The sequence below is a fragment of the Dipodomys spectabilis genome, unplaced genomic scaffold (genome assembly GCF_019054845.1).
Source record: "Dipodomys spectabilis isolate Male_0828 unplaced genomic scaffold, ASM1905484v1 ptg000319l, whole genome shotgun sequence".
NCBI classification, from domain to species: Eukaryota; Metazoa; Chordata; class Mammalia; order Rodentia; family Heteromyidae; genus Dipodomys; species Dipodomys spectabilis.
This window is the reverse complement of record NW_024870996.1, coordinates 2,563,044-2,589,985: the sequence shown is the minus strand read 5'-3', so window position 1 is coordinate 2,589,985 and position 26,942 is coordinate 2,563,044. Positions and strand designations below refer to the sequence as shown.

The following is a 26,942-nucleotide window of genomic DNA, read 5'->3' as shown; positions in this document are numbered from 1 at the left end:
CTATGGGTGTTCAAATGTCAATGTACTGGCACTGTTGACGCTCACATCATATGAAGCATAGAGAATATCTGAAAGGAAAATTTGAAATATTAATATAGATGATTGGATTCAAATTTATTCCTGTTATTACATTGTCGAATTCATTATTTCATACTACAATCAGTCAAACAACGTTTGTGTCCCTTTCGTCAATTTATTTTGAACCAAACCGATTTGAACTCAAAGAATTTCATGACTTATTTCATACTACAATTAGTCAAACAACGTTTGTGTCCCTTTCGTCAATTTATTTTGAACCAAACCGATTTGAACTCAAAGAATTTCATGACTTCTAGTAACATCCAGAGTAAATAAAACTTTAGGCCCTATTAGGTTTTAATACCGTCATTTGACAATTCTCATAAAAGGAGTCTCTATTGAATGTTTATCACCATTCATTCCTTTGGATCCTAAACTATGTTAAAACTTATTTTGTTTTTCTTGCTCTGAGAAATACTACTATAGTACTGTACATTTACCACTGATTTTAGTACTACACACAAAATAGAAGAAAGTAAAACAGTGTTATAGATACATAAACAAACAATAGTGAGAAGAAAGATATAATATCCATTTGGAGAATTTTGAAGAATACAGAAAATTACACCAAGGTGCATATCTTCTAATCCTAAGATAATTTTCAGGAAATTTCTTATATAAAAGAATAGTAAAAAGGTGTTAAACCTGCTGGGTAGTTTGTGCCCTTATTATCTGTTTCAGTTGACACAAGCACAAGTTGATCTGAGAGTTCTGGCATCAGGAATTGAAATTGAGCAATCTTTGCCCTATCACTTTAAGAGAGACCTATATCAAAGGAGGCACTATAAAAGGTGACAATTGTTGGTTAAAAACCCAACTAGTGGGGTTGTTTTCTTCCTCCTAATGTAAGGTATCCAGCTGTATTTTACTGACTCCGATTTACTTTAGAAGATACACAAGATATACCGATTTTGCCCACCTTCCTAACACTTTCTGTAGGTTTTCTCTTGGATGTTTCTAGGTTATGCAATAATGAACATATAGTACCATTCTATCTCCACTTTCCCATGTCTATTATCGTCGTATTTTCTCAAAAATTCGTGGTATGTGCAACAGCATCAGAATGCTTCTCTTCCTACCAGTTTAGAATACTATAGTATCAAGCAAGCATAAATGCAAAAGTTACTGATATTCATGTTATGGTTTTGAACACAAGAAGTATTTGTATGTCTTCTCTTTTGTGGTTCAGAATCACTACACATGTGTATTAGGAGTTTGCTTCCAATTAAAACTGAGTTCTAAGTCCAGTTTTAAGGGTTAAATTCCCCAAAGTTTCTTTTTTGTTCCTTTAACAATTTTTATTATGGTATTCTTGTGAAAAATTTCATACCTAAGGAGTTCCGGGAAGATGGCGGAGGAGAAGCTGGAATCTGAACAAGCTCTTGCATAGAAAACAGTTTCAAAATTCCAGTGAACAGTCCCAAGCCAGAGAATCACACCAAGTGTGCCATCACAGGACAGAGAGTTAGTCAAGAGGGGGGAAGCCAGACAGACACATCTGAGCAGCTGCCGCTGCGGCGGCAGGGTCTCGGCAGCGACCACCGCCGCAGGGGCATACCTGAGACACAGTCCAGGACGAAGGAGCCAGACGCAGCAGATGAGCGGATTCTACTCAACACCAGCAAGAACCAACAAGGAGCGGACAACTTCATCCTGCGCTTTGCAGACCAGAGACTACCCAGGATCCAAGACTTGGCGTGAGTAGAAGCCCGACTTCCTCACTCCTTTTCAGGGAGCAGAGGAGGGAAGGGCACCCCTCCCCCTCCAGCACCGGTGATCTCCATCTTGGATACCGACAAAGCTCGGAGGAGCTTCTAGCTCCAGCTCAGGCCTTGGAATAAAACGAGTCATTTAGCAGGTCACAAGAACTTAACGGCGAAGTGACCTCACAGACTCAGTTCCATCCGGGGAAAAGTCACCCAGCTCAGGCGCCAGCCATTGGAGTGGCTCTCCTCACAGGGTAACCAGAGCCAGAGGCTGCCCCTCCCTCTAGCCGCCACCACAATCAATTGAAAAACAGAAACCCTGAGAATGGCTCCAGGCTGGGTGCTGTGATTTTTTTTTCACAAAATAGCCCCAGGGAAAAGCTACTGTTTGTTGAAAGGCCTCAACTCTACCCAGAATCTAGCCCCATCACTGCATCCCCCTCTTGTGTGATTCTCAAAGCAGATCACCCTCCCAGTAAACTAACCTGGGAGGGGCATCTCAAAATCTTGGGTAAAGCAGAGCATTTTTCTGCCTGTTCCAACAAACTGACTTAAGAAACCAATCAAGCCACAGGACCTCAAGCTGACCAGAGACTACAACCAGACTCTGGCTACAGACAAAAGGGAGATACAGGACCCTTCCCACCCTTCTCCCCAAAAAAACAAAAATCAAAAACTTTTATTTTTCTTCTTCTTTTCTTTTTTTGTTTTGTATTTTTTTCTTGTTTTTTGTTTTCTCATATATATAAAAACATTTTTTTCCTTTTCTAAAAGTTTTATTAATCTTTAATTTTTGCCTCCTCTGAAAAAATAATTGTTTTCCAGTAACTTTTTTTTTCTCATAAATTTTATTTTAGGAATATCGTGAATGTGTGTTTTCCTTTCTTTCTTGTCTTCTTTCTCTTTTTCTTTCATTCTTAATTATCTTTTTGTTTTTTGTCTAGCTCTTCTGAACTTCTGATCTTTTCTTCTCACTTTCCTATCCTTTCCACCTTTTCCTCTTTTGTTCTTCTTTATGTGACTTAACTCTTGTCCTGCACATCCTCAGATAAACCCGTAGTTAACTAGTAGACCCTATCCCCCATTGTGTACACACTTAATCCACAAACTTATTACTCAATTCAAAACCTCTGAGACTTAAATTCATTAATAGCAGTACTACCTCTTTATACCTATATAATATTTTAAGCATGTTTTTAAAGTTTTTCACATCTCCTCTATGTCCCTCCCTTTTTCTCAACATATTCACAATCCTCTCTAAATAGATGGTCTTTTAATCTCTATAATAACATTAATTTTTACGTTTCCATTTTTTTCTGGTCTCTTTTCATTCTCCTTTCCCTTTCTTCTTTTTCTCTCTCTCTCTACTTGCATCCTACCCAACCTATTTCCTGCATTGTGATTAGGACAGAGTTAACTCTCCCTGTGCCTCCCCACACCAATCTATTCCTATTTTTTACCCACATCTCTCCCTAACTCTAATAATTTCTGGTTTTCCAAATTCTTCTCTGCGGTTCCAAGTCCTTTAACATATAGTTGTTTGATGTCGAATAGATGTATCTGTTGAACTAGATTGTATCTGTAGACTATTGACTGTACAAATGAAAACTTTGGTTGATGGTTGCCTTAAGATAGTGTTCTAGCACAAAACTGGTGCTATCTTCATCTCAAATGGGCACAGTAACCCGGAAAAACAAAGAAAAAATGGCAAATTCGGGTTTCTCAATTTCCAATCTTGATAATCAGGGGTTAGAACAGATAATGAATAATCCAGAGGAGAGTTCCCAAATAGCTCTACAAACACTGCTGGCAAACATGATAAATGAGAAGTTTGACAAAGTACAAAGGACTCTGTATGAGCGTGATAGGGAGAGTGGGGAGGCATCCCAGAAATTTATACAGGAATATCATAAGCGTGAGGAAGCTACTCAAAAACTGATACAGGATTTGCGTGAACAACTTGATAATACTCAAAGAGAAAGGGAGGAATGGCGTGAGCAGGCTGAGAACACTCAAAGAGATCTGCAGGAATCCCACGAACGGGAGGAAGCTAATCAAAGAGTAATGCAGGAATTGAGAGACCAGGTAGAGAACACAAAGATCACTAAAAGAATTCATGGAATCCATTAACAAAGAGCTGAAGGAAGTCAGGGAGACCACAAAGGGAATGCTAAATGGAACCCAACAGAAGGAATGGGAGCCCAAAGAAACCATAACCAATCAACTAAGTGATTTGAGGACAAACACTGAACACCAAATTAAGGAAGTAAAGAAATTCATACAAGACCTAAAACAGAGCTTCAAGAAAGAACTTGAAGCCATCAAACCTGATCAACTAGAAGGAAAAGAGATAAAAAACAAAGTAGAGAGTCTTGACAGCAGGTTAGACCATGCAGAAGATCGAATCTCAGGGATTGAAGACAGCCTAGATATTATAGAGAAAGTACATACAACCATCCAAGACAAGTCCAAGAAATATGATAGATCTATCCAACACCTGGAAGACACCATCAGAAGGCCTAATCTAAGGATAAAGGGTGTAGAGGAGCACCTAGAAACAGAAGTTAATGGTCTAGGAAATTTGTTTAACAGGATCCTAGCAGAGAACTTCCCAAACATGCAAAAAGATAGGCCTGTCGAGATACAAGAAGCCTTTAGAACCCCAAATAGACCAGACCAGAATAGGACATCCCACCGCCACATTATAATCCACACAGGATCAACTCAGAACAAGGAAAAGATCCTTAAAGCTGTCAAGGAGAAAAGGGTAATCACCTATAAAGGGAAACCAATTAGAATCACCTCAGATTTCTCAGCAGAGACAATCAAAGCAAGAAGAGCTTGGAATGATGTATGCCATGCCCTAAAAACAAACAACTATCAACCAAGAATACTGTACCCAGCTAAACTCTCCTTCATAACTGAAGGCCAAATAAAAACCTTCCATAGCAAAGAAAAATTGAAACAATACATCTCCACCAAACCAGCCCTACAAAAGATTCTTAAAGATGTCCTACACATAGAAAACCAACAAGGCCGCAATAAATGCCAAGAAACTGCACCCAAACTGAGAATCCAAGAACCATAGGAATAACCCAGTTTTCGCAGCCTCCAAGAAGGTAGATAACATGGCAGGAACTCCCAAATACCTCTCAGTCCTATCTCTTAATGTTAACGGACTGAACTCTCCAATTAAGCGACATAGACTGCCTAGTTGGATTAAAAAACAAGACCCTTCTATCTGCTGCCTGCAGGAGTCACTTCTTGCCCGTAAAAACAAACACATTTTCAATGTTAAAGGCTGGAACAAAATCTACCAAGCAAACGGACCCCATAAACAGGCGGGAGTTGCAATCCTAATATCAGGTAAAATAGACTTCAAATTAAAATTCGTGAGAAGAGATAAAGAAGGTCGCTACATACTAATTAAAGGATCTCTCCTTCAGGAGGATATTACAATTCTAAATATCTATTCGCCAAACAATGGAGCACCCAAATTTATCAAAGGAACACTACTTTCCCTCAAATCCCATATAGATCCAAAGACATTAATTGTGGGGGATTTTAACACACCACTCTCCCCACTAGATAGATCAACACGGCAAAAACTCAAGAGAGAAACCGCAGATCTAAACAGTTGCATAGATCAACTAGACTTAACAGACATCTACCGAACATTTCACCCAGCAGCTTCAGAATACACGTTTTTCTCAGCAGCACATGGAACGTTTTCTAAAATAGACCACATTTTAGGCCACAAAGCAAACTTGTCTAAATTCAGAAACTTTGAAGTTATACCTTGCATTCTCTCTGACCACAAGGGAATAAAATTAGAACTCAACACCAAAAGACACCAAAGAAAGTCCGGTATCACATGGAGGCTGAACAACACACTGCTGAATCATGAGTGGGTCATGAAAGAGATTAGAAAGGAAATTCAAATGTTCATGCTATTCAACAAAAATGAACACACAAAATACCAGCTCCTCTGGGACACAGCAAAGGCAGTACTCAGAGGCAAGTTTATAGCTCTGAGCTCCTACATCAACAAATTGGAGAGATCTGAAACTAACAATTTAATGACACATGTAAACCTCCTTGAAAAAGAGCAGCAAGATAAACCCCAATACAGTAGTCGGAAAGAAATAATCAAAATTAAATCAGAATTAAATGAATTAGAGTCCAAAAAAACTATAGAAAGAATCAACAAAACAAAGAGTTGGTTCTACGAAAAACTTAACAAAATTGACAGACCTTTAGCAAATCTTATCATTTAAAGAAGAGAACACACCCAAATAAATAAACTCAGAGATGAGAATGGAAACATCACCACGGAAACAACCAAGATTCAGAACATTATAAGGGAATACTTCTCAAAACTTTATGCTAATAAGTTTGAGAACTTGACAAAAACTGACCTCTTCCTAGCAAATATTGACATGCCAAAACTAAACCAAGATGAGTTAAACTATCTTAACAGGCCTATATCAAGCATTGAAATATAAAGAGCAATAAGAGACCTCCCAGCTAAGAAAAGTCCAGGACCAGATGGTTTTACAGGGGAATTTTACAAGGCCTTCAAAGCAGAGCTCTCACCAATTCTCCTCCAACTCTTCAATGAAATTGAAAGAGAAAGCTCACTACCGAACACATTCTATGAAGCCATCATAACCCTCATCCCAAAACCAGGCAGGGACCCATCAAAGAAAGAGAACTATAGTCCCATTTCTTTGATGAACATTGATGCAAAACTTCTCAACAAAATTTTGGCCAATCGACTTCAACAATTCATCCAAAGAATCATACACCACGATCAAACAGGATTCATTTCAGGGATGCAAAGCTGGTTCAATATACGCAAATCAATTAATATTATTCATCACATCAACAGGAGCAAGAATAAGAACCACATGGTTATCTCAATAGACGCAGAAAAAGCATTCGACAAGATCCAACACCGCTTTATGATGAAGGTTTTGGAAAAATTAGGAATCCATGGCACATTCCTCAATACAATAAAGGCTGTATATGACAAACCTACAGCCAGCATTATACTCAATGGTGAAAAACTAAAGCCATTTCCCCTTAAGTCAGGAACAAGACAAGGATGCCCACTCTCTCCACTTCTCTTCAATCTAGTATTAGAATGCCTAGCTACAGCAATAAGACAAGATGCAGACATAAAGGGGATCCAAATAGAGAAAGAACAAATAAAACTTTCCCTCTTTGCAGATGACAGGATCTAATATTTAAAGAATCCCATAGACTCCACTCCCAAATTACTCAAGCTGATTCAAAACTTTGGCAAAGTAGCAGGTTATAAAATTAAACCCCAAAAATCAATGGCTTTTCTGTCTGCCAACAATGAGAAAAGTGTGGCTGAAATTAGGAAAGTAACTCCATTTGTAATAGCCCCACAAAAAATAAAATACCTAGCAATTAACTTAACTAAAGAAGTGAAGGACCTCTATGATGAAAACTTTAAAATCTTGAAAAAGGAAATCAACACAGAACTTAAAAAATGGCAAAACCTCCCATGCTCCTGGATTCGAAAATTAACATCGTGAAAATGGCAATACTTCCCAAGGCTATCTAAAATTCAATGCAATACCTATCAAAATTCCACCCTCATTCTTCAAGGAAATAGAAGAGGCAATCCAAAAATTCATATGGAACAATAAAAGACCCCGAATCGCAAAAACGCTCCTCAACGGAAAGAACACTGCTGGAGGAATATCAATACCAAATTTCAAACTCTACTATAAAGCCATAGTAATCAAAACAGCTTGGTATTGGCATAAGAACAGACCTCAGGACCAATGGAATAGAATTGAAAACCCAGAAATGAACCTACAGACCTATAGCCATCTAATCTTTGAGAAGGGAGCTAAAACAATAGAATGGAAGACAGACAGCCTCTTCAGTAAATGGTGCTGGCAAAACTGGTTAACTAAATGTAGAAAACTAAAGCTAGATCCTTATATATCACCCTGCACCAGAATCAACTCCAAATGGATCAAAGACCTTGAACTCAAAGCAGACACTCTGAAAACATTACAGGATGGAATAGGAGAAACCCTGGGTCTCCTTGGCTCAGGCCGAAATTTTCTGAATAGAGACCCGGAAACACAACAAATCAAAGAAAGGTTGGACAAATGGGATTGCATAAGGTTGCAGAGCTTCTGCAGGGCAAATGACATAGCTAGCAAGATCAATAGAAAGCCCACGGATTGGGAGAAGATCTTTACTAGCCATACAACGGACAAGGGTCTCATATCTAAAATATACTTGGAACTCAAAAAATTAAACCCCCCAACAACAAATCCTCAAAGAAACAACTGCCCAATAAGTAAGTGGGCGAAAGACTTAAAGAGAAGCTTCTCTGAAGAAGAAAGAAGGATGGCCAATAGACACATGAAAAAATGTTCAACATCCCTAGCCATAAAAGAAATGCAAATCAAAACAACATTGAGATATCACCTCACTCCAGTTAGAACAGCAAAAATCAAGAACTCTAACAACAACAGATGCTGGAGGGGATGTGGACAGAAAGGAACCTTACTTCATTGTTGGTGGGAATGTAAACTTGTTCAACCACTTTGGAAAGCAGTATGGAGGTTCCTCAAAAGACTTCACATAGAACTCCCCTATGACCCAGCAATCCCACTTTTGGGCATTTACCCTAATGATTACAAAAAAGACCACACTAAACCTACCAGCACAACTATGTTTATTGCAGCATTATTTACCATAGCTAAGATATGGAACCAACCCAGATGCCCCTAAGTAGATGAATGGATCAAGAAAATGTGGTATATATGCACAATGAAAATCTATGCCTCCATCAGAAAGAATGACATTTCCCCATTTGTTAGGAAATGGAAAGGCTTGGAAAAAATTATATTAAGTGAAGTAAGCTAGGCCCAAAGAAACATAGGTCCCATGGTTTCCCTTATTTGCAATATCTAGTATAGGTATGAGTCAAGCGGAAAAAGTCAGAGAATGTGATGTTAGGAAAACGAACCCTCAAATATGTATTTTAATGTTTTTGTTTCTTTCATGCATGTGTTTCTAACGAATTCATAAGATTATTTCTTTGTTGCTTTGTATGTCACTCCCCCACAGTGTAACTCCCGCTTTCAATATATTTGATGTCAGTATAACATGTGGAGGAGACGGGGACAAACAAGTCATTTAAGGATTCAGGTGGACCTGTTGCAACAATGAGAAGTACAAAATGTCATGTCAAAACCAGCTTTACAATGTCGGAGTGAGGGTGGGGAGGGGGGATATGATTGGGTGGGGCGGAGGGACGAGGGTGGGAAGGGAGGTGAATGGTAAACAAAGGAGGAGGCTGCAATTCTTGGTAAGAAATGTATGCATTATCCTGCCCATGTAATTGTAACCCCTCTGTACAGTATGTTCTCAAATAAAATAAAATAAAATTTTAAAAAATAATAGCATGGGAAACCCATGCACAGCAGGAGGACCACGTATGTCAGGAGTCAATGAAAATCAGGTTAAAATCATGGGTTAAATGTTCAAATCGAGGCATTTTGACAAAAGAATTCAATTAAGTTCTATTTATATGTTTTGTTTTTTTAAAATAAAATAATGTCAAATGTATTTCTCTGGTTTGGAAATAAATAACCTGAATATTCATGGGTAGATCTAAAGGTACATGAAATTAGAAAATGACAATGACAAATATACTCAAATAATTATGTGCTCTGTTCAACTTATTAATCCATGAAAAGTTGATAATTTCCCAATGAGAAAATGAAGAGTAATCCTCAGACATTGTCTCCCTAAACAACTCACCAGGGGGTTCCTTCAATTGTTTCTATGATAAGAGTTCCACTTAGAATATTTTCCTCACGTTACAAAATTCAAAATAGTATACTTCTGTAAGGTGATCATGTTCATGTGAATATTTTTCATTCCATACAATTCTTTTATCTTTTATATAGCAAAGCATAGACATTTATTTAAAATAGAGTAAATTTTTTTTAAAAATATATCAACAATATTTCATTGATTCTAATACGATAAAAGAATTGATCAGAGAAATCCAGAAAAATATTTCCATGTTTACTTGGATATTCCTATTGAGTGGATGAGTAAATTTAAAAAGTGTAAAGAGTTTTAAATGTTTAAAACGTTTAAAAGAGTTTAAAATGTTTAAAATGGTGATAGTGATCATCACCTCATATAGATTGTTTTTCTTTAATTAGAGAATCAGTGTTCAATCCAAAAAGTATTGATTGTTAGGAAGAAAGAAGTTTATTGAGAACAGTACACTTTTTAGTCATCTGATATAGTTTGTTTATTTTCTTCTTACCCAGGAACATGAGATCCAGATGAAAATTGCATTTCAGTTGCCACTTGTGAAAGTATTTCATTGTGTTCCTAAATTTTGGGGCTAAGGTATATCCAAACATAATTGCTATGTATGATACAGATACTCATTTTAGGTGCTAGATGATGTCTGAGTTCAGGCACTTTGCTGAGCAAGATATAAACAGGTGTATTGAAGAAACTAAACTAGTACCATGAAACAGTGACTCAAAAATAATTAGAAATAGTTGTAAAGCTTCAAGAAGAAAATTTAAAAATGCCTCTTTAAGAAATGTTTTGTTCACTTTGGTTAGAATTGCCAGACTTCAAGTAATAGGATGATAAGATTTAAAGAATTGCACTAGTAAGGATGAAATTATTGAGCAAAATATTCAATGAGTGACCATGACAGATAAAGGTGTCATCATTATTTAAATGGAGGTTTATGCATGAAACAAATTGTTTACATAGTGATACAGGTGGGCCCATTGCAAAAATGAGTTGTCGTACAAGATGTTATATCAGAAAACAAACATTACAACTTTGGCCTCCGGGTTGTGGGGTGAAAGTTTTGGGTGGGGAAGTGGAAGGAGGGGATATGAGAAGGGATGATAATGTGAAACAAAGGAGAAAGAAACAATGCTTGATAAGAAATATACTCATTACCTTTTTCATGTAATAGTAACCCCTCTCTATAGTTTTTCTCAGTTAAAAATATGGAAAATTAAAGGAGCTCTTTATACTAAACTCAATCATCCTAAGAGAATGGATATTGCCATGTTACCAAGAGTTGATTACACAAACAGGGAAATAATCATCAAGCATTGCAATGGTCTAAAGGGGCTACGTTATTGTAGGACTTGTGCTAGAAATGAAACAAATATACTTTCCTTTCAAACTTTTCTTCCATTGAGCATAGTATATACTTATTGGTTTGATTCCATGGAACTCAATGGTGAACATTGAGAGGACACACAGCCATATTTGCAGAAATGTCAACATGATTCTATGCAACGAAATTTCTCATACGGAAATTGAACATTTTATATTTTGATGAAATTTGTTTCTAGATTATGGATTACAGCATTAAATAATTGAAAATTACTCAACAAAATTATGAATCACACACTGTGCATCAGTAGACTTAAGCAGGTCCCTTTACCAGTGGCATGTCATTTACCCAAACTGTAGCACAGTCTTGTAACTTGATTAACAGCAAGAAATCTGACTTACCAAGTTCTTATGAAAGATTTAATGTATAACTGTGAGGAAAGTGAGGAAATATTTAGACTCACTTTCAGAGATTTCAAATGTACTTCCACAGGGAGAAAACATTTTAATTGTGTAGTTAGTTGCTTGGACTTACAGAAAAATATAGGAAATGGAATAGGACACTGAACCTGTGAGAAGCCAAAGCGCTGACGTTACAGAAACTAAGAACAAAGTATGGTTTTTATTTATGACAGGGTCGTTAAAAATATAAGATTGTACATGCAAGGAGAGTGAAGATAAACCGCACCTTTCTGATGTGTGTCAAAGTAAACCACCAAGCAGAGCAGGAAACCTTACCCTCTCGATAGATAAGGACTAACATCAAGTAGCTGTCTCAACAGCAGAGGTCACGTGCTTACCATGTGCCTTCAAGATGAGGCTGCAGTTATTCTATCATTGATAGAACCACAATTTTTGTCATGATAAATCAGTTTATTGAACATCATCCCACCTTATGGCAAGTCAATGCTTCCCCGCAGGTAAAAATGATGAAAGCAAAGGTTGCACAGCATGCTCTATTTTTTCCCCTTTTAAGCTTTCTGAGAACTCTGCTCTTGTTCAGTAGAATTGAACACTTGGTGGCTTTCCTATCCTTTCTAACACATATAAAATATAATACTGTTTGCTTGGGTCTGACCTTCTGTATGGTTTGAGTGGTACACTAATTGCCAGTGCAGGTTTCATTCTTTTTCTGTGTCAGTTTTCATAAGAACAGGAAATCAGAAATTCATATATTATAAAGTAGACCTAAAATTGTGTGCATACAGGGCAATAGAAGATTTTTCTTCATAATGACACCCCAAATTTCTTGTTCACCTACTGAAGACATGTACTCATATGAAGAAGGCTTAATCACTAACATATCATTTATCTAATACTTACCATGTTCTTCTACCTGGACCATGAGGCAGCAGGAACTACTTCAGTTCCTTCAAAAGATAGTGTAAAAATAGTGTACAGAGGGGTTAAAATTACATGAGTAAGGTAATGAATACATTACCTATCGAGCATTATCACCTTCTCCTTTGATTTTCCCCTACAATCCCTTGCCACCCCACCTCCTCAATTACCCATACTCCCAAATTGTAAAGGTGGTTTTCAGTATAATGTCTCATACATATTATTGTTACAACTCGTCAACCAGTATCCTATCTCAGCATTTGTTATTTCCCTTCCCTCCACAAATGAGAAAAATGTATAAAAAAGACACAGGACACTGTCATCAAATACAGTGAAAATATGGGTTATAATTTGGGAAGAACATACAAGAAAAAATAAATAAATCTCATAGAAGAGTTTAGAATCATTAAAAATAATAGCAAGAAAGTAGGAACAACTTGTGTCCCTATCTATTCATTTCATTTATCCTCTTCTTGTATAGTCATATATACATAACTTTTGGACCTTTCTGCTTCTCCTCGATTTATACTATTTACTGTAAATGAGGGAAATCATGAGACCCATGTTTCTTTGCGCTGGCTTATTTCACAATATAATTTTTTCCAAGACTTTCCATTTCCTAACAAATGGGGTGATATCATTCCTTCTGATGGAGGCATTTAATTCATTCTTAACTGCGGATTAGAAGGATAAATAAGGGGAAGGTGGGGAACAGTGAATGTTGTGAATTAACGAGTTTTGTCCAGCCTTGAATAAAATTAATTGTTTACAAATAATTGTCTTCAGAAAGGGAATATTAGATAAGAAATATATTTCACTTTTAGATAGTAATTAGATTGTAGAAACTGTGTCGAATCTTCTAACAAATATGTAAATATTAGCACCCTTTTTGAGGTATATCTTTGATCATAATACAATGATTAAAAACAATAAAAAAACACTGGCTATTAATGTAATCTCACTTAAATGAATTCTGTCCAAATGAAACATTATTTTTCCTACAATATCTTCAGTGTTTTGTAAATGTGGTTAGTGATTTTAGATCTACATGTCTGATAATTTTCTTTTCCTTTTCCATTAATATCTGGGTTTCCTCTAGAGGAAGCAAAATAAAGTGAATTGGAACACTTCACTGCAAATTTTCTGTTCAGAGATGTTGTGAAATTTCGTCGATGTTGTTTAAATAGCTATGGATAATTTTTAAGTTGCTACTTTGGTATTTTATTAGATAAGAATAAGAACAGTTGAGCAACATTGGCTAAAACCTATAATCCTAAGTACTCAGGAAGGTGAGATCTGAGGATAAGGTTCAAAGACAGCACAGGTAGGAAAGTCCATGAGATATTTTACTCCAAATTACCATCAGAAAATTCAAAGTGGCGAACTTTCTCAAGGGGCAAAGCTCAAGCCTTGAGCTAAAGTATGCAGAGACAAAGCCCACGCTTACAGTTCAAACTCCAAGACAGACCAATAAAAATAAAGCCAGAAGAGAAGAATTTGCAATATTTCTGTGTAACATTGAAGGACTAAAAAGCACAATGTTTGACAGAAGTGTTTCAAATTGCTCCCTGCCGTATGATGATATGACATTTTTGCAGGAAATGTATAGAGAGCTTTGCCAAGTTCCCAATCTATCAATTCAAAATTTTCCATTAAAATCATCTCAATCTCATTACAAAGTGGTTTCCATGTGAGGGAGAATGTGTGATATTAATGGCCTTTTCCTACATATACCTTGGTTCTTAATAATGTGTTATATACTATCAAGAGTCTTCCATGAATGTCTTACTGACAGTAGATATTCACAAATGTACAAAGTAATTTTTGGGTATATTGAGAGGTGAACATTGAATTGCACTGGAATCAATGCAGAAGTTATAGGATTATTTTGGTCTTGCAATGACAGAGACATGAGTTACAGGGAATTGTCAAGGGAGATATAAAAAGAATCAGCTTTTTTTGATCTTAGGGGGACTCAAGAATCTTGACTATTTTTACACAATGAATAATTGTGCATAATTGAAGAATATTCAATCAAACAAAATGTGGGATTGAAGTGCATACAAGCCCAAACCGCGTCTTTCAGGACACCTTGGATTTAGCCAAGTGTCCATTACTTAGAATGCCTAGGATATTGGGTGAAGAAAGAAATCCGACGAAAGGACTGTTTCCTAAGTTCTAAATGTAGGTTGACCTCTCACAATAGGTACGTTTGTCTGGGAATAATATGTTCCATTTCACTAATTAATAATGTAGAATATGATTAAAAATAGAAGAAAAATATATAAATAAATATAATATAATAATATTATATTTATAATATATATTATGATTAAAATATAATATATAATTATAATATAAATAAAGTAATATGTGGTTACTGATACAAATTTCCCATCAATTTATGTGTTCCAAAAAGAAGAATGGGTAGGAAAATTTTACAGATTTTTTAAATCACCTAATTTTGCAACGTATTTCTCAAGACACAAGACTCTAAATCATGTCAATATTTTTCAAGTGTCATCTATTCTGCTGAAGAAATGTGACTTCTACCCATTGTCTGTGAAAGGGAAAAATAGATTTTTGCAATAGTATAAACAATCGACATTTATTAGTTTTGGGGGACAATGTGCACTCTTTGAACATACCATATTTTGTACAGAGAATTCGTGATTTATCAGAGATGAATTTGTGCATCGTTTGAGAAATTTTTAGCTACATTACTAAAATATTCTGGAAAGATTAATCTGTAAGTTTGGATTGTAATTCAAGATCAGTTTATGAAGCCATATGTAATGAATATTTGTTTTCAGACTTGTGTATAAATTGCCTGTCAAATTTATGGACCCCACACCCACCATATTTTAGTTCATTTGGCATTCTTGATCCACAACGTTCTTATGGCCAAAAGGAATAAATTTTCAAGTATATTTTAGGAAGATCTCCCTTGCCAAAAAATATTTATTACTGGTTAGATTTCTATGTAATCAAAAGAATTGAAGTAGTTGACTTCAGATGAAGTTTTACTTGGGATAGTCTTGCTTACATATATGATAGGTGTGAAAATGTGAGGTTTCTGCTTTGGAGCATATTTGGGCATCAGGATCTCCTGGTTTGCAATTTCAAATGACTATTTAGATTCCTATATAAATATTTGACCAAAAATTATTTCAACATTAATTTGTCAATATTGGCTTGAAACCTGGTGACCCAGGGAAACCTGTGCATTCTTAGGAACCTCAAGAAATCAGAACAATTTTCACGTGTATGTATATGTAATACAAACACATTGACTTAAGAATCTACATGTAAACCTATGAGAATTGAGAAGAGTGTATGTATCAATACTCTTCTTTCTAAAGGAATATTGTCAAGGTGATGTACAGAGGAATTTGAATTACATACGTAAGCATGAATGACTAATTTTCTCGTCATATGTTTTTACCCATTGTTCACTTTCATTGGTTTTTTTTTGTTTGTTTTTTTTACCTAAAATCTCTATCCTCTCCCACCAGGTGTAATGTTTATTACTAACATGTAGTTTTGTTGTGATTGTTGTTGTATGGTTTGCCCATTATCCCTTTGTCTCAGATTTTGTTGTTGCCCTTCCCATACCTAATTCTCATTAACTTACATGGAATACAGTGTGTACCAAAATCAAATACAGTGACAACATTGTACAAAACATAGGAAAATAAAAATAAGAAGGCAAGTAAAGTGAAATACCTTCACACAGTATATTTTTAAAAATCAAGTAAACCAAATGATTTTTTATTTCAGAGCTTATTTTGTTTAGCCTAATATTCTATGGTCATATGTACATTACTATTAAGGTATTGTGATCCTCTATAAGGACTAAAATGGACAAATACCAGTTTTTAGAAGTAAAGGAAACCATGAAGCCTATGTTAATTTGGGTCTGGCCCCCTTTAATTAATGTTATATATTTAACTTTTTCAATCTCGTTACCAATAGCTCTATGTCATTATTTCTAATGGCAAATAGAATTCCATTGTGTTTATATCGCACATTTTCTGATCCATTAATCTGCTCTCAGGCATCTGAGTGGTTCCTGGTTTTCCCTATGGAATGAAATAATTTGTCATTCTAATGGAATGTGGTGTAATGTAAGTATTGACTTTATTCGGCTTCATTTCATTGTCAGAGACATTGAGCTTTTCTTCATATGTCCTTTGGCTATTCTCAATTTGCCCTCAGTGAAGTCTCTCTTTAAATATTTAGACTTCTTTTCATAGAGTGGGGTTATTGTTCAGGTTTTTCTTTTAGGGTGGTGTTTGACTTGTTGAATTTTGCTTATATTTCAGCTCTAAGATCTTCGTCTTTCTTGGCTAGTGAAGAACTTCTCCCAGTCTTTTGGCTGTTTATTTACTTATGTAGTTATGCCCTTTGCTATAAAGAACCTGTGCAGGTTCAAGAAATATAGTTGGTCCAATGATTCTTTGACTTGATGTATTTGTGCATCTCTAATGAGAAAGTTTCAAAATGTTCTATGAGACCTAGTATTTCTCTATTTCTTCCATTCTGAGTATTGTGTTTAACCTCGAGTCTGATTCATTAGGAAATTGGTTTGACATGGTGATGTTTAATCTAACTTTAAGCATCTACAGGAGGAAGTTAATGAGTATTACAACACTATGTATTGAATATTGCTTTTCCATTTTACTGCGTTTACCATGCTTCTACTTAAACTTACCTAATGAAGAGTCATAATGTTTTCTTTAGAAGTGGCACTTAAAATACTGGCGCTCATCGTTCTTTTTTATTTTTTTGTCTTAATTGGTATATGTCCAGTTTCAGCCAAAGAGGATTGCAAGAGCTTAATTGCAATGTGTATATGAAAAAAAGATTAGGGTAAGAAAAATCAACTTCAAGAAACATGAGGTTTATAATGGTTGGTGACTTTCTTTAAAAAAAAAAAAAAACCTATGAAAAACTCTTTCTTTTTTCTTGCTATTTTTCCTTTATTTTTCATAGTGTTTCTTCATTCTTGTCACTATATTTGATTTCATAGCCTGTGGACTGTAAACTTTAATAAAGTGTAAGAAAAATGGGGGATAAGGTAACATGTAACAAGAAAACTATTCACTGTGACACATATATACTTATAATAACTCTGTACATAACACTGACTGTCAGTTTAATGAAAAAGAAGAGTATTGATACATACATTTATTTTAATTTTCATAAGTTTACACATGGATTTGTATGTAGAATGGTTGTCAGTCTATACACAGACATGTGTTGATAAATCTGTTCTCTTCATATCCCTACTGGAAAAGGCTCAGGTTTCCCTGAGTCTAAAAGTTCCAAGCTATCCTTCACAAATTAATGATGAATTCATTCCTGCTCACAATTTCTGAAAGAAAACTAAGAAATATTTGCAATTATACACTAGGTGCAGAAAAAAGCCCATAATCAAAAAGTCTCCCATTTCAACACCAACAATAAATATGAGCCACATTCTCACCTCTTTAACTTCCTCATCTGTATGCAAAAGATTCAACTCTATTTATAGCATTGGAGTCCTAACAACCATTTTCACAAAGTGGATCTTCCTAAAATATGCTTCAAAAATTATTCCCTTTTGCATCTGGAATGTTTTGGTCAACAGTGCCAAATCAACTATAAATATGTGGGGGCATATATATGTGGGGCAAATTACACACAAATTGAATATGACGATAGTCATTGAAGATGGTTCCAAAAAAGTGCTTTTGATAATCTACAGATAACAGTCCACTCTTTCTTGGAACATTTTAGAATCCTCTTGCCCTAAAAATATCGCATTTTTAGCACACAATCATGCTATCCTCACAAATTGCAATTTGCCCCCTCAACAGAATAAGATTTTCATGTTATTTTGTGTATATATACATTAACCTGGTTTTTTCTGCCACATGTTTGGGAAAGAACTCCTAGAATCTTGTTTAGATGAGATTATACATGGAAATCATTGAGATGGATGAGAAGCCTATAGTAAGAAATATATTTCAGAATTTGGTTGAAAAGTCCCTGTGAAATTTTAATGGCTTTTCTATATGGGAATATATAATTGGTGTAAGATTTGTATAAGAGGTCTAATATCATTACAGTTTTGTTATGTATTTATTGGGCTCTGCAATTATATCAATATATGAAATGGAAGATGATATTCACAGGCAAACTGAAGGCGAATAAATAATGAGTATGATTTGTTCTCTATTGGGAAACAAATGCAGATTTTTGAATTGATTATTGAAGTTTCTATATTCCAACCTTGCCACGTCTATGTGGATAGTGACATGGTGATTTCCAATGAGGACATAACACCCGGCTTTGCTTCTGAATTCAAGGTAAATGTGAATAGGGTTTGAAAAGGTAGTAGAAATTAAAACGAATTCACTTGGTTGAGTGAGCATCAACAATATATTAATGAATGTAAGATGTAGATGAAACAATGAGAAATAATTTGATCTCATGGCTAGTTCATAGAATGATTCCTGCAAAGAAATACAAAAAATATTATTTTACTTTCTATGGAAAACACTAGAATATTTATTTCTGTATTCTGCATATGAACAAGAAACTAAACTAGCAGTTTGAGAGATATTCAAAAACTAATGAGAGCACATCATCAGTTATTTCCAAAAAATTTCATGCTTACTTCCACTTCTCTTCCCATTTAAATTTGATCATTGTATACAAACCTAACAAATAATGACCCTTGGAAACTCTCTGCCTCAACACATTGTAACTTCATTGAACATTTGAAGTGTGAACCTACTCAATCTATTAATTCAGCGATTATTTTACAATTCTTCAAAATTTACTCTAATATCACCCATTCAGGCTCAGCCAGGCCTTGACACAGTTTCTGACTAGGTCCTTGGCAATATATTCATGGATGCATCCATGCATCCATGAAAATAGGAAGAAATACTTCACGTGGTTGTACAGAAAAGAAAATCCAGAGTGGTTTTACTATATAGTGTTATTGCAATGAACTTAAGCCAACACTCCATTTCAATATTTGTGAATGCATGCATAAAAAGAAATCACAAGGAGAGATTGTTTTATGAGATATATCCTACCAATGGATACATGCTTTATGGACGCAAGTAAAATATGAAGGGATACCATGCAAATACCGTCAGTACAATTACAAGAAATATTCCATGGCTCAAACAAATAAACGGCTTTTCCATTCTTATTTGTGTACAAAACAAATTCTATTGTGAACTCATAAGTACATTGTGATGTTGTATCAGATAAATATATTCAGCAGTTCAGAAAAATAGTTAACCTTTAAGACACATATGCATGTCACCTCTCAGTAATATTGGACTCTCAGAAATATTGGACTTTGGAATGAACATAGAAAATTTCCATTAACTTAGGGTAACATTCCTGCATTAACACTGCTTTCTCAAATATGTATGGTTATGAGAATTATATGCCAGAGACATACCAACATTTGGAAAATATCACTTGGATCAAGCCCAGGGTAAGAAGCTTGAATATCAATGGCCCAAGCAAAGATTCAATACTCATTGACAAAAAAGACAAATGAAAAATCAATGATAACCTGTAATTAAGTAAAATCAAAAACTGAAGGCAGAAAAAATACCCTCACTTTTCAATTCCAAGAAAACAAAATAATGTGTGCAGCATCTACTTATGGGTATTGAAACAGAGTAGGAAAAAATGTACACCATTTCAGTTTGTACACACACATCACAACATTTCCACCCATAAATGGACAGGTAACAGACATATCTGATCACAAACACAGCTCACACACACACACACACACACACACACACACACACACACACACACACCTACACACACACCTACACACACACATATATATAATAGCAAAGCTACGGTTGGATAAATCTTGAAGAGCTACATCAACAAGTAGCATGGTGTTCTACACTCTCAGACTCAAGAATTTACAGGTTCTTTAGTATTATCTACATTTTAGATGCTAGAAAAATTATGATTCCATAAGCAAGACATATTCGCATAAGGGAACAGAATGAGTAATCCCATTAGAACATATTAAGTGTTCTACGAACCATTGAAGTAAGTAAATACCACTGTCTCATCAAACATTACTCTCTGAAATTCAGAGTGTAAATAAATGATATTATACATAGGGAATGAATAAAATCTAACTTGCTCCAAAGGAAAAAATTCAGAGTTTTTGGAAATACCAGTGAGTATGGGGCATTGTTGATGAATATTGCATTACATTCCTATCTTTGGTTATTGTTCTTGCTAGTCATTGGGCTTGAACTTTAGGCTTGGGCAAGGTCCCTGAGCTCCTTAGAGCTCTACTGTTCTACCACTTGAGCTACAGAGACGCTTCCAGTGAGGTGGTTAATTGGTGATGAGAGTGTGACAAATATTCCTGAGATCTGATCCTCAGATCTCAGCCTCCTACAGGTCCCTAAGCAACCTGTACCAGGCTTTTTTTCTCTGTTATCCAGAGTGTGCTGATGATTTTTGAGCTTGTCTGTTCCAAACATTTATGCACACGACTTGTCTACGAGTAACCATAGTTTTCCTTAAGTAGAATACATTCTATAGTATTCAATTTTGAGGGGATTAATTGCCAGAAATGAATCTGCAAAATATCCTTCCTTAATCTATAATTAGATCCTTATGGGTCAAACATGTGAGATGCTAGAATTAACATTATCACCTGGCCTGCCTCAAGAATGGTTTGCTACTCCAAAAATAGTTTTCCACGACATTTTCATTTTCCTCTGCGTGACAGAGGATGAGAAATTCCATAACCCCAAGAATAAATGTATTGGGTTGATCAAATACTAATTGATCTGTTCAGTTTGTAAACAGGATTTTTAGTCTCTGCTATAATCTTTATGAATTAGCAAATTGTCACCAGATGCAAGGGTGCATTTATCTATTACTATTATTCCTACTCAGCACTTTTTTCACTATATAAACTGCCAATGCATCCTTCACCTAATATTGTAATATGTTCGACATACAACAGATATTTGAATAAAAATAATTAGTATTCTTACTACCATTTCACAGGAAGAATATATGAGGCCTGACTGTGAGGACAGGCTCACATAAATTCAGCTTGGTCTTATGTTGAATAAGCTTTTTTGGGGGAGGTCCAGTCATGGAGCCTGAATTCTGGGCCTGGACGATGTCCCTCATCTCTTCCGCCTAAGGCTAGCACTCTACCACTTGAGCCACAGCACCACTTCTTGCTTTTTTCCCTTTTGCTTATGTGGTGCTGGGGAATCAAAACCAGGCCTCATGCATGCAAGGCAAGCTCTCTACCACTGAGCCACCTTCCCAGACATTGTTGTTGTTTTTTTTTTCTAGACTGATCCGAGATGAAAATTCTTAACATTATCAATACATCTAGAATATATTGTCTCACAAAAAGGAAGAGGTCTCATATTGGCAAGCAAGACAAAAGAGATGATTCCAAATTAAATAAATGCTTATGAAGAATTCCAAGAAAACCCAATTACTGTTCACTTTTTCCTCTATTTGCCACCTTACCATGTCAGAGAGACTTGATGTGTTCAAATTCCATAAAATCAAGAATATAACCTCTTTTGTGACTCTAGAAGGACAAGTTCATTCTAGTAATTAAAATTCTTTAAACAATCGCACAAATACTCCCTGAGATAGAATAACTTTTGTAGTTACACCTCTAATTTTGAATTTCCCATCTATACCATATCTAATGTGTATTTATACTTTAAACAGCAATGTGAAAATTGAAATCCATGTATGTAATTCTGTTAAAAATAGCTATAAATACATTTTATTAATATGTATCTTTGAAAAGTGAAAATTGTTAATCATCTCAAGAATCCTCAAATATTTTATACTAATTTATGGAGAAAATTTAAATCAGATAGCCATTCCTATAATGTTCATTAATGAATTTCAGAAGGTAGACATATTAACCCACCCATAAGTCTGTAATTTTATCAATTACCAACTGAAGATACTGCCATTTACACTATAATAATTGATGTGATGGGTGAATCCTGAAAACATGAAAATGGTTATAAAAAGATGGGCCCAACATAATACTGTTATCTACAGCTTCCCTGATTTAAATTTATTATAAGAGAATGAGAAGAATATACAGATAAAGTAATCTGATTTGAAGTATTTGGGTGATTGCATTTTGTGTCAGTCCTAGTGAAACTGTATTTGATTTTGCCACCTATCACAGGTTCACCAGTTCAGAGAGCAATCCAAAACTTCCTTTGTAGTGAGCAAAATATATGGTTATATAGAAGAACAAGTTTTTTATTCATTTATCCTTTTTCTTTACTTTGAATTTTAAAAGACAATAGTACATCAGAAGAAAACCATTTTCTTTACCTGTTGTTGCCAGATGATTTGATTGTGCCCCAAACAAAACTTGGGCTAGGATCTTCCAAGGATTCTGCGAAAGGGAGAATTACATACTTGACTGGGGTGCTAGAATACATTGGCTCTAACATTATACATTGATAAAGAAGAACAACAAGGTTGTTGTCCCCAAGAGACCCCCAAGAAACTTTTAGCTGGATAATAAAGACTGAAATGTATGAATTCTTACCCATGTGCAACTACATGTCATTTAAATGTTTGACATGGTTTTTAATCAGTTAAGACTGCATATTTTCATATATGTTATTGATATTAGCATACAAGACAATCAAAATTGAACAAAGAATTTTTAATTTCACTACTAAGGGAAGAAATGATACAACAGTACAAAGTAAGTTGAGAGTAAATAATGGAAAATGCAGGAAGTTCAACAAGCTTTTTACCTTTATCCCAGTCTTCCTCAGAGGACACACATTGCCATGTACTTTCAGAACTCTTGGATTGTTTCTCATTCCATATGATGTTATCTACAAACAAAGAGAAAACTAGCATCACAATAGGATGCAGGTGCAAAGGGCCTACACTGATTTGGATTGTATTTTAATTATCAAGCTTACCTACATCATCTTCAAGGGAAGTTTTGTCCATACAAGTTGCAATATGTTCAGTGAGTTGATCTCGTGGAACCAGGTGACGAGCATTAAAGGGACAAGTAGCCAATTTGGCAGCAATGTCAGGATGATTCTGTATAACAAAAGTTCAAATATGAAGAATCATTTTAAAATTTTCACTTTTTAGATTACTTTGTTCAGGATATATACCATAGGCTTGACACCAAGGTATAGGTATTGTGCTAGTACATTCTTTTTTTAATACATATTTTTTATTGTAAAGATACTGTACAGAAGGATTACAGCTATATGAATATTGTAATGTGTACATTTACTATGGAGCATTGTTACTCTCTCCTCTTTTTTTCCCTAAGATCTCTTCCCTCCTCATCTCCCCCACTCCTCTCCTCTACCCCTCACCCACACAGCTTAAGTTGTAAAGTTCATTTTCAAGATAGTGACCCATTGTTACAATGGGTCAACTTGTATCCCACACAGTATGGAGGTTCATCAAAAGACTCCACATTGAGCTTCTCTGTGATCAAACAATCCCTATTTGATTATTTACCCAAATGAATACAAGACGATACTAAAAATACCACCATTATTTGTCATAGCTAAGATATGGAACCAACCCAGAAGCCCCCCAGTAGATGAGTGGATTAAGTAAATGTGGTAAATACATGGAAAATGGAATTCTATGCCTCTATCAGAAAGAATGATATTGCTCAATTTATTGGAAATGGAAAAACTCAGAAAAAATTACATTAATTGAAGTAAGCCAGGCTCAAAGAAACATAGGTCCATTGTTTCCCTTATTTGGAAAAAACTAGTGTACATTTAGGATAAGCAGAAATGTTCAAAAGTGATGTACAGAGGCTTATAAAAAATGAACTCTGCAATTAAAGAGAGGGTTAAGGCAGGGGTAGAGTATAGTTGAGAGGTTGGAATGAAGGTCAGAAAGAAGTACATTGCGCCATTTGTTAGGAAATGGAAAGACTTGGAAAAAATATTAAGTGAAGTAAGCCAGGCCCAAATAAACATAGGCCCCATAGTTTCCTCAATTTGCAATAATTAGTATATATCTGCGATAAGCAGCAAAGATCAGATAAGATGATGTTAAGCGAAGTGGACCCAAGGTTAGGGACAAAGGTTTTTAATTTTCCTCCTTGGTATTGTTTCTAACCTATTTAAAAGAGACAATGTGCTTTTTTTTGTTGTTTTGTATGTCCCTCTCCCATGGTATAATCCCTGTGTTCACTGTATTGAATGTTGGTTTAATTTCAGTAGGGTTAGAGAAATAACAAAATGTTTATATAACTTGACCCACTGCCACAATCAGATGTACAGAACCTTATTTTGAAATGCAAACTTTACAATTTCGGCAGAGGTGGAGATGGGACTGAGGGGATGTTGTTGAAGAGTTGGGAGGGAGAGGATAGTAGCAGAAAAATAAAGGAGGAGGAAACAATGTTGGATAAGAAATACACTCATTAATTGTAACCCTTCTGTACAGTATTTTCACAGTAAAAATTTATTTAAAATATGCTATACCAAAAATGAACTTTATCATTTAAGACGGGTGCGAGCGTGGTAAATGTAATTCTGGAGATGGGGGAAGGGATGGCAGTGGAAACTCAACGGAGGAGGCAACAATGTTTGATAAGAAAAATACTCATTAGCTTACTCCTGTATCTGTAACCACTCTGTAAAATATTTTCACAATAAAAACTTATTTAAAAAAAGATGATAAATCAAATACGATAGGTATACAAGTGGTTTTTTTTTCCCTTTTTGGTATTGTTTTTCACATATTTTTAATGAACTATTTGATTTTTTTCCCTTTGGTGTGTTCCTCCCCATGGTAGAACCCCTGTTTTCACTGTATTTGATTCTAGTGCACTGCATTGTGTATATATTTATCTAATTTGGGGAGGGGAAGGTAAAAAAAAAAATTGTGCATCCGTTTGCAAAGGGCTAGACTTCTACAATTTTCATAAAACTTCTTCTATTCTCTTTTGAGAGGGGAGATAAGAAGGTTTATGACTCTCCTGCATGGGCTGGCATTAAAAAAATGATACAGTGATATCAAACTCTCAGGTTGATATTATTTCTTTAATGAGGAAATAGGGCCAAGACACCCATAAATTCTATATGGAACTTTAGAAATGCACATAAGTGTTCAATTTTGGCCTATGTTTACTCAAATATGGGTTATTTATATAAAATATAAATTTGAAAATATCCAAAATGGAGGATCATCACATGTGTCCTCTTATAAACAAAATAGCAGAAACTATGAATTTCCTACAGCTCTGAAACTTATTGTAGCAGTGCTACATGAAGAAAAAAAGTAATTTTCTACCCACAGTTCAGTGAACCTTCAAGTATTGTGTAATTTTTGATGAAAATAAGAGCAATTTTATAATAAATACCTTCAATATAGAAAATAGACACTATGCATCTCCCATTTTATGTTTATAAACATGGCATGAAAAGTCCAGTACTCCAACTGAATTCTAGACCATAAAATACAGCGGTTGTTTTAAGAAAATAATTTAAGAATAACTTAATTTACATTTTGTACATTAGGCAGTGGGGAGGAAAACGAAACCACCTCTAATATTTGTGAGGTATGTAAAGGTCTCTGTATGTTATTTTCACAATAAAAAGACAGAAAAAAAGAAATATGGCACACAGAGTTAGACATAATTACCGACACAAAACATTTTGCCTTTGTTCTGCTTTGAATGGAGATCTAGAAATATGACTCTAGAAAAAAATTGGATTAGGATTGTCTTACTTTCCATTACATGCTGCAGAGATTTCAGAAGAAATACAAAAATCTCACTATGGTATTTATGCCTACATTCTCTCACATTTTCACATATATTTCCTACAATTTATTATAAAAACAATACTCAAATTTATCCATGAACTAAAGAAATTATGTAATATCAACATGTTCCAGTGAAACATTACCTCTTTGCATTTCACAAGATGGTATGGGAACCTGCATGATCTGATTTTGTGATTTTTATCATAGGGACACTGCAACAACCTCTCAGGATCCACAGATTCCTCTGAAAGAGAATAAATACCTCGGGAAAAACAATATATTTGGGAACATACAAGTCTTCAATGTTGCTTCCATTATTAACTAGACCTTAACTCAGGAATCCTAATTTGGGGCATATAGATTCAAAATATGACAAAGAGTATTACTCTGGAATTTAACTTCTGATGTATTCTCAGTTCCTATTAGTTAGTTCTTAATTTTTATTATGAAAAATATTTATTCTAGTTGAAAAAATATTAATTTGAGTCAAATGGAGCTCTTAGCATGTTTTATCTTCTGAAAGCAAACATCCATTGAGCGCCCTTGATTTAATTACTTTCTTACATTTCAATCTAGAATGTGCCCATAATTTATATTCTTTTTCACCTTTCAATCTAGAACATCAAAAGTCAAAGTTATAATTATCAAAATGTCTAAAGTTTCAGATTCATATCATGACGAATCCTATTATCCTATTCTCTCAGTTCCTGTCAATATACTTTCTGTGATTCCAAACAAGAAAAAAAAAATAGCATGAACTAGACCATTTAAAATAATTTTCAAAACAAATGCTTAAACATGTTTACCTTTTTCCAT

The 26,942-nt window shown here is 35.0% G+C and overlaps 1 protein-coding gene across 1 annotated transcript; it reads right to left on the bottom strand.

Moving 5' to 3' along the window:
* LOC122127999 (gametocyte-specific factor 1-like) lies at positions 1-26,942 on the bottom strand. Its single transcript, XM_042702303.1, has 5 exons — positions 26,933-26,942; positions 26,270-26,370; positions 23,294-23,420; positions 22,714-22,749; positions 1-68 (listed from the first exon to the last, which is right to left on the bottom strand). Exons 1-5 carry the CDS (start codon positions 26,940-26,942, stop codon positions 1-3), a joined length of 342 nt encoding a protein of 113 aa, XP_042558237.1.

Excerpts from the sequence above, each read along its gene's own strand:
- LOC122127999 (XM_042702303.1), bottom strand. Across the intron at positions 22,750-23,293 it reads TTCCCTTGAAGATGATGTAG|AATCCTTGGAAGATCCTAGC; the intron begins GTAAGCTTGATA and ends TCCCTTTCGCAG. Across the intron at positions 69-22,713 it reads TAGCCCAAGTTTTGTTTGGG|ATATTCTCTATGCTTCATAT; the intron begins GCACAATCAAAT and ends TTTTCCTTTCAG.